Source organism: Macrotis lagotis, chromosome 6 (genome assembly GCF_037893015.1).
Source record: "Macrotis lagotis isolate mMagLag1 chromosome 6, bilby.v1.9.chrom.fasta, whole genome shotgun sequence".
NCBI lineage: Eukaryota > Metazoa > Chordata > Mammalia > Peramelemorphia > Peramelidae > Macrotis > Macrotis lagotis.
The window spans coordinates 178,633,205-178,650,698 of record NC_133663.1 but is presented as its reverse complement, the minus strand read 5'-3'; the positions used below and the strand labels follow the sequence as shown (position 1 = coordinate 178,650,698).

Genomic DNA, 17,494 nt, shown 5'->3' with positions numbered 1-17,494 from the left:
TTTAGTGCTTTTAAAATGCTCCATTGAAGACTTACATGAACATGCTGAGGGAAATCAACAGAACCAAGAAATAACTGTACATCTTAACAATAACAATAACAGCTATGATAAATGTGACTCTTTCCAGCAATATAGTGAAAGACAGTTCTAAAAGCCTTGTGATAGAAAATGCCATTCACATCCATCAGAGTTGATTACTTAACAATACTGTTGTGTACAACATGCACAATGTCCTCTTGGTTCTGCTCTCTTCATTCAACATGAGTTTGTGTAATTCTTTCCATACTTCTTCCATTCATAGTTTCTTATAGAACAATAGTACTCCAAAAGATTCATTTACTATAACTCGTTCAGCCACTCCCAAATTTCCACTTGTTTGACATTACAAAAAAGAACTGCTATAAATATTTTTGAACATGTGTAACTTATCCCATTTTTCATTTCTTCTGGATATAGAACTAGTATTGGAATTGCTGGGTCAAATGGTATGATCAGTTTTATTGCCCTTTGGACATAATTCCATATTTCTCTCTAGAATGGTTAGATTCCATATCCAACATTAATTGTTTTCCCTTTTTGTCATCTTAGTCAATCTGATAGGTGTGAGTTGAGTTGTTTTAAAATGTATTTCTACAAATCAACAATGATTTAAAGCATTTTTTCATATGATTTTATATAGATATACTATATAATAATATAAAACTTAATTTCTTTATTTGAAAAACTGCCTTTCATATCCTATGACCACTTATAGATTAAAGAATGTCTTGTAACCTTATGAATTTAATTTAATTCTCTATATATTTTAGAAATGAGTTTCTGTGAACTGATTCAACATTTCTGGAGAACAATTTAGAATTATGCCCAAAGGACAATAAAAATATGCATGCCCTTTGATCCAGCAAAACTACCGCTGGGTCTGTATCCTGAAGATATCATGAAAATGGTAAAAATGTCACTTGTACAAAAATATTCATGTCAGCTCTGTTTTTAGTGGCAAAGAATTGGAAATTGAAGGGATATCCACCAATTAGGTAAATGACTAAACAAAATGTAGTATATGTATGTGATGGAACACTATTGTTCTTCTATTAGAAATCAGGAGGGATGGGATTTCAGAGAAGTTTGGAAAGACTTGCATGAAATGATACTGTGAGATGAACCAAACCAGAAGAACAATGTACACCCTAACAGCAAGATTGGGGTGATTATCATCCTTAATGGACTTGCTCACTCCATCAGCAAAATAATCAAGGACAATTTTAGGGTATCTGTTTTGGAGAATACCATCTGGATCCAGAGAAAGAACCATGGAGTTTAAACAAAGATTAAAGATTATCATCTTCAATTTTTAAAAAATGTTGTTTTATATACTACAAAGTTTTCCTTTCTCTAATATTTTATTACTTCCTCAAGGATGGGTATTTTTTTTTCTTTTGAAACATTTAGTTTTGATCACTGTATATCATGGAAACAATATAAAGATTATCAGATTGTCTTCTGCTGGGGGGGAGGATAAAAGGAAGGGAAAGTGGGGGGGGGGAATTCTAAAATTCAAAACCTTGCAAAATGATTGGTAGAAACTATTATTGTATATAATAGAAAAAAATAAAATCTTTATATATAATAAAATAAGAAATGAGACCTTTATCAGGTCACCTAGCTATGAAAATTGTTTCCCAGTTTTCTGTTTTCCTTTCTAATCTTGACTGCATTGGTGTTATTAAGTGCAAAACCTTTTGAATTCCATATAATAAAATTATCCATTTTGCAATTTGTAATGCATTCTGTTTCTTGTTTGGTCATAAATTTACCTCCCTTTCCATAGATCTGAAAAGTGGAGTATTTCTTGATCTCTTAATTGTTCTATGATATTGTTCTTTATGTCCAAATCCTGGACATAATGGACAAATCCTGGACAAAATGGGCTCATTTTGACCTTATTTTGGTAGAGGGTGTGAGATGTGAATATAGGCCTAGTTTTTGCACTACTATTTTCTATTTTTCCCAGCAGTTTTAGTGAGTTCTTCTTCCTAAAGCTAATTTATTGGGTTGGTCAAAAATAGATTACTATAATCATTTGCTACTGTTTATTTTGTATGTATTTGAATCCATTGGTCCACTACTCTCTTTCCTAACCAGTACCAGGCAGTTTTCATGTAATGAGGAAGCAAAAATTTCACTTTTTGCAGTTGATATGATAGTACCCCTAGAAAATTAACTTAAAAATTACTTGAAAGAATTAACAACTTCAGCAAAACTACCTTTCTTTACATTTTTTTCATCAGTTTCCTTGATATTCTTACCTTTAGTTACCCAAGATGAATTTTGTAACTTTTTTTAACTCTGTAAAATAGGTTATTGTTAATTTGGTTGGTATGGTACTGAATAAATATTTTAATTTGGGCAGACTTGTCATTTGTTTGATCTAAACATGAGCAATTGATATTTTTCAAATTGTTTAGGTCTGACTTTATATGTATGAAAAGTGTTTTGTAATTGTGATCATACATTTTATGGGTTTATTTTGGGAGGTAGATTCTCAAGTATTTTATGTTGTCTACAATTACTTTAAATGGAATTTTTCATTTCATCTCTTACCCTTGGGCTTTGCTGTTCATATATAGAAATGTTGTTGATTTATGTGGGTTTGTTTTATATTCTGCTACTTTTCTGAAGTTGTTAATTGTTTCAAATTTTTAGGGATTTTTTTTTTTTAGTTTTTCTTAGTTGATTTTCCAGGGTTCTCTAAGTATACCATCATACTATCTGCAAGGAGTGAAAATTTTTGCTCATGGATAGGTAGAGCTAATATGATAAAAATAACAATTCTAACCAAACTAAACTACCTGTGTAGTGCCCTACCAATCAAAATTCCAAAAAATTACTTTAATGAGTTAGAAAAAGTTGTAAGTAAATTCATATAGAGAAATAAAAACTCAAGTATTTCCAGGGATTTAATGAAAAAAAGTGCAAAAGAAGGGGGCTTAGACCTATCGATCTAAAATTATATTATAAAGCATCAGTCCTCAAAACTATCTGGTATTGGCTGAGAAACAGAGTGGTGGACCAATGGAATAGACAAGGTGCAATAGCAGGAAATGATTATAGTTAGTAATCTGTTGCTTGATAAACCCAAAGAGTCCAGCTATTGGGATAAAAACTCTCTCTTTGATAAAAACTGCTAGGAAAATTGGAAATTAGTATGGAAGAAACTTATATTAGACTAACACCTTACACCCTATACCAAGATAAGATCCAAATGGATACAGGATTTAGACATAAAAAAATACTATAAGCAAATTAGAAGATCAAGGATCAGTTTACCTGTCAGATCTATGGAAAGGGAAACAGTTTATGACTAAGGAAGAGATGGAGAACATCACTAAAAATAAACTAGATGATTTCAATTACATTAAATTAAAAAGCTTTTATACAAATTAAACCACTGTAACCAAGATCAAAAGAAATGTAGTAAACTGGGAAACAATCTTTACAACTAATGTTTCTGACAAAAGACTCATTTGTAAAATATACAGAGAACTGAGTCATATTTTTAAAAAAGCCATTCCCCAGTTGACAAATGATCAAATGATATGCAAAGGCAATTTACAGATGAGGAAATTAAAGCAATCCATAGTCATATGAAAAATTGCTCTAAATCATTACTTATAGAGAAATGCAAATCAAAACTTCTCTGAGGTACCACCTCACACCTCTTAGGCTAGCTAATATTACCAGAAAGGATAATGATCGTTATTGGAAGGGATGTGGGAAATCTGGGACACTATTACATTGTTGGTGGAGCTTTGAACTCATCCAACCTTTCTGGAGAGAAATTTGGAAGTACGCCCAAAGGGCAACAAAAACGTACATACCCTTTGATCCAGCAATACCACTACTGGGTCTATACCCTGAAGAGATGATGAAAGTGGTAAAAACATCACTGTACAAAAATATTCATGTGATGGCAAAGAATTGGAAATCAAGTAAATGCCCTTCAATTGGGGAATGTCTTAGCAAATTGTGGTATATGCATGTCATGGAACACTATAGTTCTAGTAGAAACCAGGAGGGATGGGAATTCAGGGAAGCCTGGAGGGATTTGCATGAACTGATTCTGAGTGAGAGGAGCAGAACCAGAAAAACACTGTACACCCTAACAGCAACATGGGGGTAATGACCATTGATGGACTTGCTCATTCCATCAGTGCAACAATCAGGGAAAATTTGGGGCTGTCTGCAATGGAGAATACCATCCATATCCAGAGAAAGAAGTGTGGAGTTTGAACAAAGCCCAAGGACTATTCCCTTTAATTTAGGAAAAAACCAGATATCTTATTGCCTTATCTTGTTATCTCTTATATTTCATGTTTCTTCTTTAAGGCTATGATTTCTCTCTCATCACACTCAATTTGGATCAATGTACAACTTGGAAACAAAGTAAAGCCTGACAAATCATTTTCTGTGGGGTGGGGGTGGGGGGAGGGAAGTGAGATTAGGGGAAAATTGTAAAACTCAAAATAAAATAAAATTTTTAATTAAAAAAGGGTGAAAGTTTTGCTTCCTCATTTCCAGTTCTAATTCCTTTAATTTTTTTCCTTCTCTCTTTGGAAGTTAACATTTCCAATACTATATTGAATAGTAATGGTGATAACGGGTATGCTGGTTGTAACCCCTGATCTTATTGGAAATGCTCCAAGTTTATCCTTACTATATGTAACATTTCCTGATAGTTTTTAGATACATGTTGCTTATTATTTTAAGGAAAACATTTATTCTGATAATCTAGTGTTTTAATACAAATGGATATTCTATTTTGTCAAAGGTTTTTTCATTATCTCTTGAGATAATCATATGATTTCTGATGGTTTTGTTATTGATATGTTCTTATATTATTTTCCTAATATTGAACTATCCTTGCCTACCTAGTATAAATCTGACCTTATCATAGCATATTATCTTAGTACTAATTTTCTTGTATTATCTTTGCTAAAATTTTAAGATTTTTGCATCAATCTTCAATAGGAAGATTGTTCTAGAATTTTCTTTGTTTTGACACTTCCTAGTTTAGGGATCAGTGCCATATTGCTGTCATAAAAGGAATTTGGTAGAACTCCTCTTATTTTTTTTTAGGTTTTTGCAAGGCAAATGGGGTTAAGTGGCTTGCCCAAAGCCACACAGCTAGGTAATTATTAAGTGTCTGAGACCAGATTTGAACCAAGTTACTCCTGACTCCAAGGCTGGTGTTTTATCCTCTATGGCACCTAGCCACCCGTAATCTCCTCTTATTTTTAAAAATAGTTTACATGGAATTGGAATGAGTTGTTCCTTAAATGTTGTTCATTTGTAAATCTATTTGGACGTGGAAACTTTTTCTTAGGGAGTTCATTGATGAAGTCTTCAATTTTTTCTTCTGAAATAGAGTTATTTTAATATTTTATTTCCTCTTCAGTTAATCTAATTAGTTTGTATCTCACTCAGGTTATCAAATTTATTTGCATATAATTGGACAAAATAGCTCTGAATTATCTCTTTACTTTCCTCTTCATTGATGGAGAGTTTACTCTTTTCAGTTTTGATACTGGTAATTTGATATTCTTTCTTTAAAAAAAATCAGATCAACCAAAGGTTTATCTATTTTTTTGTTTTTTTTCCCCAAACCAGCTCTTAGTTGTATTTATTAGATCAATGATTTTCTTGCTTTCATATTCATATTGCCTCTTTCCTTTGATTTTCAGAATTTTTAATTTGCTATTTAATTAGGTATCTTTATTTGTTCTTTTTTAGCTTTTTTTGTTGCATCCTCAATTAATTAATGTACTCTTTATTTTTTTCATATAAGCATTTAGGGAGATACAAAATTTTGCCTCAAATCTACTTTGGTTATAATCCATAAATCTTGGTATAAAGTCTCATGTTTGTCATTTAGATGAAATAGTTGAGTATTTTTATAATTTCTTGTTTGATTCACTCATTCTTTTAAATTAGGCAATTTATTTTCCAATCAATTTTTGGTTTATCTTTCCATGGACTTTTATTACATGTAATCTTTATTGCATCATGATTAGAAAAGCATGCATTTATTTTTTCTGCCTTTCTGCATTTCATTGTAAAGTTGTTATACCCAAGCACATGATCAATTTTTTATAGGTGCCATATACTGCACAGAAAAAGGTATATCCTTTTCTATACTCATTTAGTTTTCTCTAGAAGTCTATCATTTCCAAGTTTTCTAAGATTTTATTCACCTTCTTAAGTTTTCTTCTTTATTTGGGGGGTTAGATTTATCTAAATCTGAGAAAGGGAGGTTGAGGTCTCCCATTATTATATTTTTTGCTGTCTATGTCTCCTTGTCATTCATTCATCTTCTCTATGAATTTGGAAGCTATACCACGTGGTACATAATATATTTTTCTCCAATCTTTTACCTTTACCCTCTTTATATTACTATGCTTCAAATGTGTTTCTTGTAAACAACATATTGTAGAATTCTGGTTTTTTAATCCATTCTACTTTCCTTTTCTGTTTTATGGGAGAGTTCATTCCATTCACATTTAAAGTTAAGATTACTAATTCTATATTTCTCTCCATGCTATCTTTCTTTCCCCATTTATTCTTTTCTTTCTCCTTCTCTCCTCTTCTTCTCCTTTCTTTCCCTTTCCCTCACTACTTCCCTGTAGGGTAGGATAGATTTTTACTCCCATTTGGGAAAGTATATTATTTCCTCTTGCCAAATCTATTGAAAGTAGGATTTACTCAGTGTTCACACCCTCTCTGCTTTTCCTCAACTCTAATAGATCTCTTCACCTGATTTTATTTAACCATTAATGCCTAGTTTTCTCCTAGTATAGGCCTACTTTTTATGTCTTTATTGTTTTAACCATGTCTCATACCACAATGCCTTTGTCAAAATATACTCCTTTTATCTGTCCTGATAGTAATACTATTCTCAAAGGTTGACTGATTGATTCCTTGATTGAATGATGAGGAGCATTGCCTCTTATTCACAAAGTACACTCCTTTCTTCTGTTCCATTGGAAACACACTTCTTAAGATTCATAAATCACATCAAACTGTAATTGATTTATATTGCCTCCTCTTCTTTCAAGTACCCTACATGGATGTACAATCCTCATGAGCCAAAACATTCTGGAAAGCCAAATCATTTCATGGACCACTATACCTACCCCCCTCCAAGACTCCTTTCAATTGTAACAAAAGCATCAAACAAAGAAAAATCACTTCATGATCTTTTCATATCCAATCACTGTAATTATACTCTTTCTCTCCATCTCTATAGTCCTCCAACCATAAATCTACAACCTTTTCCAAGCAAAGTACTGGGGACACTGTCTCTCTCTCTCTATTCCTTTAGTGCTCCAACCATACAAATGCTTAGTCAATAAAAGTCTTACATGACCCTAGGATGACCTGAACAAAAATAGTAAAATAAGTTAGAGGCACGGTAACCTTGTAGTAAAACACTCCTATAATTGGGAACCTAGCTAGTCCATGATAAGGAGGGTAGTAATTCCTGGAAACTTGATCAGTCCTGTAAATGCCTCCCCCTACCCCCAACACACACACACACACACACACACACACACACACACACACACACACACACAAACACACTTTTTCTTTAATTACCTGCTGCATGGACATTCATCCTGAAACTAGGCCAGTTTCAGGATGAATCTTCTTGTCCAGAGTCATGTAGATACTTGGCACCAAACCTTCTTTTGTTCAGAATCCTATAATTACACAAGTCTTGCTCAGAGCACTTTGGAATCTCATGCATGGAGATGATACTTTTCCTGCCACCCTTCTGATGGGGACTGTGAAAGATGCTGATTGAAATTTGGGATTCTCCTGCCTGAGGGTGGACTTGTTCAATTGGTCAAACTTTCTATCTGTTTTGATTATCTTTGATAATGTTTAATATCTCTTTCATCATCTTAATTGAAATTATTATATTTACAATCCTTTTCGGAATCATTAGTTATTGTTGTTGTGAGCTTTCCTTGACTTTACCTTTTTTATAATAATACTAAACTACTTCCTGTTTTCCCCTTCTGGAATGTGTCTTACTGTACTTGGGAATCCAAACTCAAACCATTAATCAGACATCAAAGCACAAAAACTTTTGTTTGCTGAAGTATGTATTAATAAAAGATCAACTTCTAATCAATTTATGTCCCACCCATCTTTTTTTCCAGTTGCACTACAAACTTCTTTAACTTGAATATCTAGTCACTTTGTGATTTAATTATGCATAGAGCCTTTAAGTACTTTCCCTCCCTCTGTCTCTAAAGGACATATCTTGCTCATAATTGATATTGCATTCATGTCTTATTTATATCCATATCTAAGAACAATCCTTTAAGTATATTCAATCCTTTAACTATCCTAGGAAAAATGCAATTCTCAAGAGTTATTGTTGCTATCTTCCCTTGTAGGGATGTATACAGGCTAATGTTTTTGACTAGCAATTTCCCCCCCTTTTCATTTACCTTTATATGCATCCCTTGAGTCTTTTATTTGAATTTTCTGTTCAGTTTTTGGTCTTATCAGAAAATTTTGGAAGTCCTTGATTTCATTGAAAATCCATTTTTTCCCCCTGAGATAATATGCTGAATTTTTCAGGGTAGTAAATTCTTGGTTGCAATCCAAGATCCTTTACCCTCTGACATATCATATTCCAGGCCCCCCAATGCTTTAATGTTGAAGCTGATAAGTCTGTGTAATTCTGATTGTGCTTCCTTTGTATTTAAATTACTTCTTTTGACTGCTTTCAGTATTTTCTCCTTTAGTTGAGAGTTATGGAATTTGGCTATGATATTCCTCAGAGTGTTTATTCTGGAGTCCCTTTCTGGAGGTCTTTGCATTTTTTTCAAGGACTATTTTGTCTTCTTGATCAAGTATATTGGGACAGTTTTGATGGAATCTTAGTGCCTCATAGATTCATTAGTTTCTATTTATCTAATTCTAATTTTAAGGTTTCATTTCCTTTGGTTAACTTTTGTTTCCTTTTCCAGGTAGTTAATTTCATTTTTTCAATGAGTTGTTTTCTTTTAGTTACTTTTTATTCATTTGCATTCCTTTTCCAATTAATGGTTTGATCTTTAGAGAAATTCTATTACTTTTTTCAGTTGCTTGATTTTAATTTTTGATGAGTTGTATTATTCTTTTCCCAGTTGATTATGTTTATTTTTAAAGGAGTTGATTTCTTTGGTCAATTTTTCATAATTTTCTTGCATGGTTCTCATTTCTTTTTCTCATTTTTTCTTCTTCCTCTCTTTGTTTTTTTAAGATCTTTTTAAAGTAATTCCATGAAATTTTGGATTTGAGACCAATTCATAAACTCCTTTAAGACTTCCCATGTGGATAATGTGACATTGCTCTCCACTTCTGAGATGCTATATTGATCATCTCTCTCTCTCTCTCTCTCTGAATTGTAGCTATGGTTAGTTCTCTTTTTGGATATTTGCTCATTTTTATAGTTGAGCTCTGTTCCTGGGGTATAGGGAGTATAGTTCCAGGCTTTTTGTGCTGGGGCTGGGGTCTGATCCCTAGCTTATTGCTTGCCAAAGTGTTGCCTATGCAGTCCAGGCATTGATTATGGAGAGGTTTGCTTTGCTTTCCATGTTCAATCTTTGCCTATGCAGCGGTTTGTTCCAGACCCAGTCCTATCTTTTGCCCTAATATTCCCAGGTGGCAGATTTTGTCTGAAGTTGAGATCCTCCCACCTCCCCCATCCCCACCCCTCTGCTGGCCTGCTAGCTAGCTGCTAGGAACTAGGATAGAAGCCTCCTGCTGGTTTTCCCTCTCTCTCTCACCCAATTGGCTCTATTTTCCCTGAAAAGACAAACCTTCACTGAAGATACTCCATAATGCCTACAGTTGAGAGCCCATTTCACTCTTTCCTTTGGTGGGATTTATAACTTCAATGTCTGTGTAGAGGTTTCATTTAATATTGTGTAGGGAAAATCTCTGAAAGCATGCTACCTTCATGCCACTATCTTGACTCCACCCCAGCAGTATCCCTTTACCATGGATTTAAATGATCAGGGCTATAGTTCAAAAACCCTTCAGAATTTGATGCTCTGCACCAGTTCCTTTTCAATATTTTATAATTTGGCATCTAACTTCATTAGTCAAAGGAAATGTTTTTCCCCAAAGTTACTGGAATCTTTTTTTTAGTTCTAATTCTTTTTGACACTGCTGAATATATTCTGAAATATTCATCCCTTTGTATCTCATGATACAGGTCTCCTTTAGTTCTTCACCTACAAGTATGGCCTTTAATTCTCAATTTACTTAATTTGAATGCCATCTTTCTCCAATGCATCAATACAGGTATTCTCCACTGAGCTCTATGCTGAGAACTCTTCTACCTCTATAGACAGAAGATAGAGAAAGTTTCACTATACTTTGTCCTTTGGTAATCTTTTGAACTCTCATGGATTAAAAATTAATTTCTATACAGATAAATAGCAATTCCATATACACAGGCACAATGTTTCTCTCTTGAAGCCCTGTCCAGTATAATTTATTGCCTATTAAAACCTTCAGAGTGATGCACCATAGGTAGTTGAAACTTACTATATCAAAAATATAATTCACATATACTTCCCCACTCTCTACTCACAAAAGAAAATCCTTCCAAAATTTTGCATTTCTCCTAAGTGTATTTAAGAATTTCTCCCTAGGTTTGTAAAATAAAAGTTATGACTTTTACTTTCCCTCCAACCTTCCTTCTCTCTATATTGATCTAGTGGTAAGAAATATGAGTTGTATTGCAACAATATCTTTCTCAGTTTTCCCTCTTTTTCCCATTCACATGTCCAACACCAGAATTTGGACCTCTATCATCTTTTATTTTACTATTTCATTGCCTCTTAATTTACTTTTATTCTTCTACAGTTTTGTCTTTTTATACTTAATTTATTTTTATTTTTCTATAATTTTGTCTTCTTCCTTTAGTCTGTTTTTCACTCAGTTTTCTTATGAGTATTTCCAATTAAAAAAATATCTTCCCTATTCAAAATTTTTCACTTACTCTAGTTTACTTCTAAGATAAAATGCAAAATTCTTAAATTGGCACTTAAAACCTTCTGCAATATGCCTTCCTTCTACCTACTTTCCCAAACTTATTTAATATTATTCCCCTTCACATATTCTTTATATCTTATAAACTTCCTTATTGAATACACACTGGATATAACTTTCTATATACTATTTCTTTGTCTTTACACCTGTTTGTCCCACATGCTTAGAATGTATGCCTTCCTTACCTCTTTCTCTTAGACTCCTTCAAGTACTCTAATCCTTTCTTCAGTGGACAAGTCAAGTACAAGGTCTTGTACAAAGCTTAACTTGATTTTCTCTTCTACTCTATATTAATTTTTTATTCATGCTGCATATTCCTTTTATATACTTCTCTGAGAACATGTATGTTTACAATTTCTTTATGGGCAATTAGATAATATGGTGGATAGGGTGCCCAGCCTGGAGTCAGGAAGACATGTTCTCTTTTTTTAGGATTTTGCAATGTAAATGGAGTTAAGTGGCTTGCCCAAGGCCACACAGCTAGGTAATTATTAAATGTCTGAGGCTGGATTTGAACTCAGGGACTCCTGATTCCAGGGCTGGTGCTCTATCCACTGCACCACCTAACTGCCCCAGAAAGACATATTCTTGAGTTCAGGTCTGTCCCCAGACACTTCTTAGAAGTGTTTCCTCATCCATAAAATGAAATGGAAGAAGAAATGGCAATTCACTCCAGTATTTTTGATAAGAAAATCCCCTATACCAAACTACCAAATAACTACTTTGCCAAGCTAGAAAAAATAGTAACAAAATTCATCTGGAGAAACAAAAGGTCAAAAATAGCAAGGGAACTGAAAAAAAAATGTAAAGGAAGATGGTATAATTCTAAAACTGTATTATAATGTGGCAATTGTTAAAATTGCGTGGTACTGATTAAGAAATAGAATAATGGATCAATGGATTAGGATAGGTTCAAAAGAAACTACAGTAAATGACTACAGCTACAGCAATCTACTCATTTGGCAGACCCAAAGACATTAGCTTCTGGGATGAGAACTTACTATTTGACAAAAATTGTTGGGAAAACTGGAAAATAGTATGGTAAAAAGTAGGCGTAGATCCACATCTCACATCCTATACCAAAATAAGGTCAGAATGGATATAGGATTTATACACAAAGGCTGACACTATAGATAAATTAATAGACCAGGAAATACTCAGTCAGATCTATGGAAAGCGGAGAAATTTATGAACAAGTGAGAAATATAGTACATTAAAACTTACTAAATGGGTGACTTTGACAATATTAAATTCAGATTTTGCACTTAATAACACCAATGCAGGCAAGATTAGAAGGAAAACAGAATACTGGGAAACAATTTTCACAGCTAGAGGTTCTGAGATAAGTCTCATTTCTAAAATATATAGAGAATTGCATCAAATTTATAAGATTCCAAGTCATTCCCCAATTGATAAATGGTCAAAGGATATGAACAGATAGTTTTCAAATGAAGACATTAAAACTATTTATAATATATGAAAAAATGATCCAGATCATAATTGATTAGAGAAATGCAAATTAAAACAGCTATGAGGTATCACCTCACACCTATAAGATTGGCTAAGATGACAAAAATGGAAAATTGCCAATGTTGGAGACTTTGTGTGAGGATTGGGACATTAATACATTGATGGTAGAGCTATGAGCTGATCCAAACATTATGGAGAGCAATATGGAACTGTGCCCAAAGAGCAATAAAACTGATCATACCCTTTGACCCAGAATTGTCACTACTAGGCCTAAATCCAGAAGAAGTCATAAAAAATGAGAAAAGTCCTACATGTTTCAAAAAGTTCATAATAGCTCTTTTTGTAATGGCAAAGAATTAAAAATTGAGGGGATACTCATCATTTGTGGAATGGTTGAAAAGTTATAGTAGATGAATGTTATACGGTACTATTATTCTATAAGAAACCATAAATGATCAGACTCTAGAGAAGCATGGAAGGACTTGATACTAAGCGAAAGGGAGTAGAACCAAGAGAACTATCTATATATTAATAGCATTGTGAATTGATCACCTTTGATGGATGCAGTTACTCTCAGCAGTTCAGAGAGCCAGAATAGCCCCGATTAGAACTACTATGGACAATGCTATCCCCACCCAGAAGAAAAACAAACAAAAAACACAGCAACAAAAAACCCCTTCAGAATCACTTCTTAAACAATTTCTCTTATGTCTTTCTTTACATTAATCCTAATTCCTCAGAACAAAAATGATTAATCTGTAAACACATTTAATACAAATGTGTATGTATAATATTCATTTGACTCTTTGCTACTGATGGGAGGCAGATGGGAAGGGTGAGGGGAAGGAAATTGTGTAGTTTAAAAATATGCATATGTATGTGGATGAATGTTGAAAAGTTTTCATAATATGTCTCTGGAAAAATCAAATATCAATTAAAATTAAAAAAGAAAATCTCAAATGGGATCAGGAAGATCAGTCACAACTAAAATCAACTAAACAACAACAATTTTTATAATAAAATGTTAGCTTCTTGATAGCTTCAATGATTATTTCATTTTTTCACTCCATATATGCATTTTTGTCTAGCATAGCAGCCTGTACATAATAGCATAATAGGTACTTAATAAGATATCTAGAGTTAGAAGTGATGTCAGAGAGAGAGGTGGTCTACAGCAAGTTATTTTTTGTTATTGTTTCTCTTATCTTCTGGAAGAGTATCAAGATGTCAGGGAGATGCTGCCATGACATATAAGTTAATTGGATTTGAATAGTGGGTGCTGTGTAAATTCACAAACCTCACTTTTTCCTCCAGAAACTTCATACAGTGTTTTAGATTTTGTTTATTTTTTTTGTGAAGAGGACTGTTGTAATTGTTTGTCTTTCATGCTCAAAGAGATGACATCAGGAAGACAATATCATGACTCGAAAATGGATTGGAGAGGCAGCTAAGTGGCATAGTGGATAGAATATCAATCTTAGAATCAAGAGGATCTGAGTTCAAATTCAGCCTTAGACATTTGATTCCTACTACCTGTGTGACTCTGAGCAAGTCTCTCTTTCTTAGCAGCAAGCTATAAATCAGTCTTTAACAGGTCTTAGTTTGTCTGAGGCAAGGCCCATTCAGTGATTAAGATTAGGTGAAAAATGGGTCAAAAAAAGCCTCATTTATGTAGTCACCAAAAAAATCCCAAAAATAATCTGGAGGGGAAGACTCTCAGAGTTTCAGGAAAAACAGAAACAATTTCTATTTAATTATTTGTTAAATGTGAAGAGGAAATGAGATAGTGAAGACAAGTTTTTTGTTAGTTGTAAAGTACTATGCAATTGTAATAGGATTCAAGCTAGTGAATTGTTACCTGTAAATTGTCTATTAAAATAAAAAATTAAAATACATTAAATGCCACAAGGAGAAAAAGAATATACAAAATATAATTTACCCTTTAGGAACCTAACCACATAAAACAAATGGAATTACTATTGACTTGTAAAAACAATACAAGGTTAAATAGATATCTCTGAATAATTTATTTTATAAGGTATATTATAAATTCATAAAATATTTTCCACTGTAGGAGGTATTGAGTAGCTTATGAAGAATTATGTTAAAAATACCTATATCTATATGTGATAATTTTTTTCCTTTCAGGTTCATAAAAGAGTCTGCTTAAGTTTTTTTCTTTATAAATCCTTTAAACAAACAAAAAAAGAAAGAAAAAAGAAAGAAAAGATAAACAACTTTTGTTGCCTACTACTGAGATGATGAATGATTTTCTAAGCATTTAAGCCAAGAAAAAGTATAAATGAAAGAGTGATCTCAAAATATTGCAGATTTTAAAATCAACAATAATTGAAAAATGGAAAGATCACTTTACCTGGCCATATTTTGCTGCCAAATGGAGAGGTGTCCAGTACTGATTATCCACTACATTGAGATCTGCTCCATGATCTAGGATGAGAGAAGCTACATCCTTGTAGCCACTTGCACAGGCCATATGTAACTGTGATTAAGAAAGACTCACATTAATCTTCCTTCTGATGTTATGCCACATATTCATTTTAATTATCAGTATATTTTAGTTTTCATTGAACTATTTAACAGCATTTTAAATTAAAGTTTAAGATAACTGAGAAGAAAAACAGAATAACCCATGTGATTTTTATGCCAACCTGCTGTATCTGTAGCTTATTAGCATTTTACTTCAAAAAATATTTATGCAATTCTCTTATTTTCTTTTCATTTTCTATCAGCATCTTCACCTGCTCCTACCTCTTCTTTGAAGATAATTTTGATTTTGAGATCATTACATATTCTAACATACATTGTAAATCAATTAAAATTATTCATTAAAAATAACATCTACCTCCCAGGGTCATCGTGAGAATCAAAACAAATAACAATCGCATGTCTACACATATATGTGCATGCATTCATCCACACATAAGACCACACATATCTAAATATGCGTGTATATATATTAGTATCTAAATATATAAAATCATATATACACACAGACACTAACACACACGTATGCACACATAAATATTTGATGCTCATCTTCAGTTGTTTTGGTTATGTTGACTTTTCATGACATACTCTTTGGGATTTTTGGGACAAAGATACTGGAATAGTTTGCCATTTTTCCAGCTCATTTTGCAAATAGGAAACTGAGTCAAACAAAGTTAAATGATTTGCCCAGAATCATAGCTAGGAAGTGTCTGAAGCCAGATTAGAATTCAGGAAAGTGAAGCTTCCTTCTTGCACACCTGTTGCTCTATCCACTGCACCTCTAATTGTGATATGTAGATAGACAGACAGAGAGAGATAGATGCCCAGACAGATAAACAGATGGACGAATGAATGGCTGGCTGGCTGGCTGGCTGGCTGAATGGTTGAATGATTGGATGGATAGCACAAAGCACATAATTAATGCTCCAACATATTAGTAGCAAAGATGATGAGGGAGATGTATCTACTATGAGCATTAGATATAACAGTTCAATACTATTCTTTTTATGATTCTATTATATTTTCACATTTTGAACAATTTGATAGTTATTGCTCTTTCAACATTTTTCTTATTCAATTATTTTATAAAATGAAATATGAAACATCAATTAAACTATTAATAAGAATTTATGAAGTACAAACTTTGTGCTAGGTCTAAATAAAATAAACTTCAGGGGAAAAATGAAGAAAGTAGAGTTGACCAAAAATCCTTTTGAACAGCAATGCAATTGCCTTAATTGTTTGTTGTTGTTAGCATTAAGTGACATAATCTATGTGAAGGCATTTTGAAAACTATGAAATTGTTATTATTATATTTTTATTTCTTTTGCTTAACATTTCCCAATTACATTCTAATCTGGCTCAGTTTATACTCAGGCCATCTTCAGACAGGTAATATGTTGGATAGCTCTGCCTTAAGGCACTTTTGAAATGTGTTGCTGTTGTTATTGATGATAACCCAAAATACGTAGCTCTTCTCAGTCCGACATTGTCTTGCCTTTCCAGCCATATCTTATACTACTCCCATTTATGTAAATTCTTCCTACAGTCCAAATGAACTATTCACCACACCCTGCACACACACCATACTTTATGATCTCTTTGTCTCTGCATGTCCCTACTGCCTATAATATCCTTCCTCTGCCCAACACAAATGTGACCACTTCTTTATTTAAAAATATTTTATTGAATTTTACAATTTTTCCCCTAATCTTGCTTCTCTCCCCACCCCAGCCCCGACTCCCCACAGAAGGCAGTATATTAGTCTTTACATTGGTTCCATGGTATGCATTGATCGAAGTTGAATGTGATGAGAGAGAAATCCTATCTTTTCAGATGAAACATAAAGTATAAGAGATAGCAAAATTACATAATAAGATAACAGTTTTTTTTAAAATTAAAGGTGATAGTCTTTGGTCTTTGTTCAAACTCCACAATTCTGTCTCTGGACACAGATGGTATTTTCCATTGCAGATACCCCAAAATTGTGCCTGATTGTTGTACTGAGGAAATGAGCAAGTCCATGAAGGTTGACCAACATCCCCATGTTGCTGTTAGGGTGTACAAGGTTCTTCCCATTCTGCTCATCTCACTCAGCATCAGTTCACGCAAGTCCTTCCAGGCTTCCCTGAACTGTCATCCCTCCTAGTTTCTAATAGAACAATAGTGTCCCCCCCCAAACACACACATATTACCACAGTTTTTTTAAGCCATTCCCCAATTGAAGGACATTCACTTAATTTCCAGTTCTTTGCCACCAAAAAGCAGGGCTGCTATGAATAATTTTGTACAACTGATGTTTTTACCCTTCATCATAATCTCTTCAGGGTATAGACCCACAAGTGGTATTGCTGGATCAAAGGGTATGCACATTTTTGTTGCCCTTTGGACATAGTTCCAA

At 33.3% G+C, this 17,494-nt stretch overlaps 1 protein-coding gene across 1 annotated transcript in view; it reads right to left on the bottom strand.

The window, feature by feature from the left end:
- MYO16 (myosin XVI) overlaps window positions 1-17,494 on the bottom strand; it is an 851,952-nt gene that overhangs the window by 588,430 nt on the left and 246,028 nt on the right. Inside the window, exon 7 of the mRNA XM_074192022.1 lies at window positions 14,960-15,085. Within this exon, the coding sequence (XP_074048123.1) occupies window positions 14,960-15,085 (126 nt within the window). The remainder of the gene's footprint in view (window positions 1-14,959; window positions 15,086-17,494) is intronic.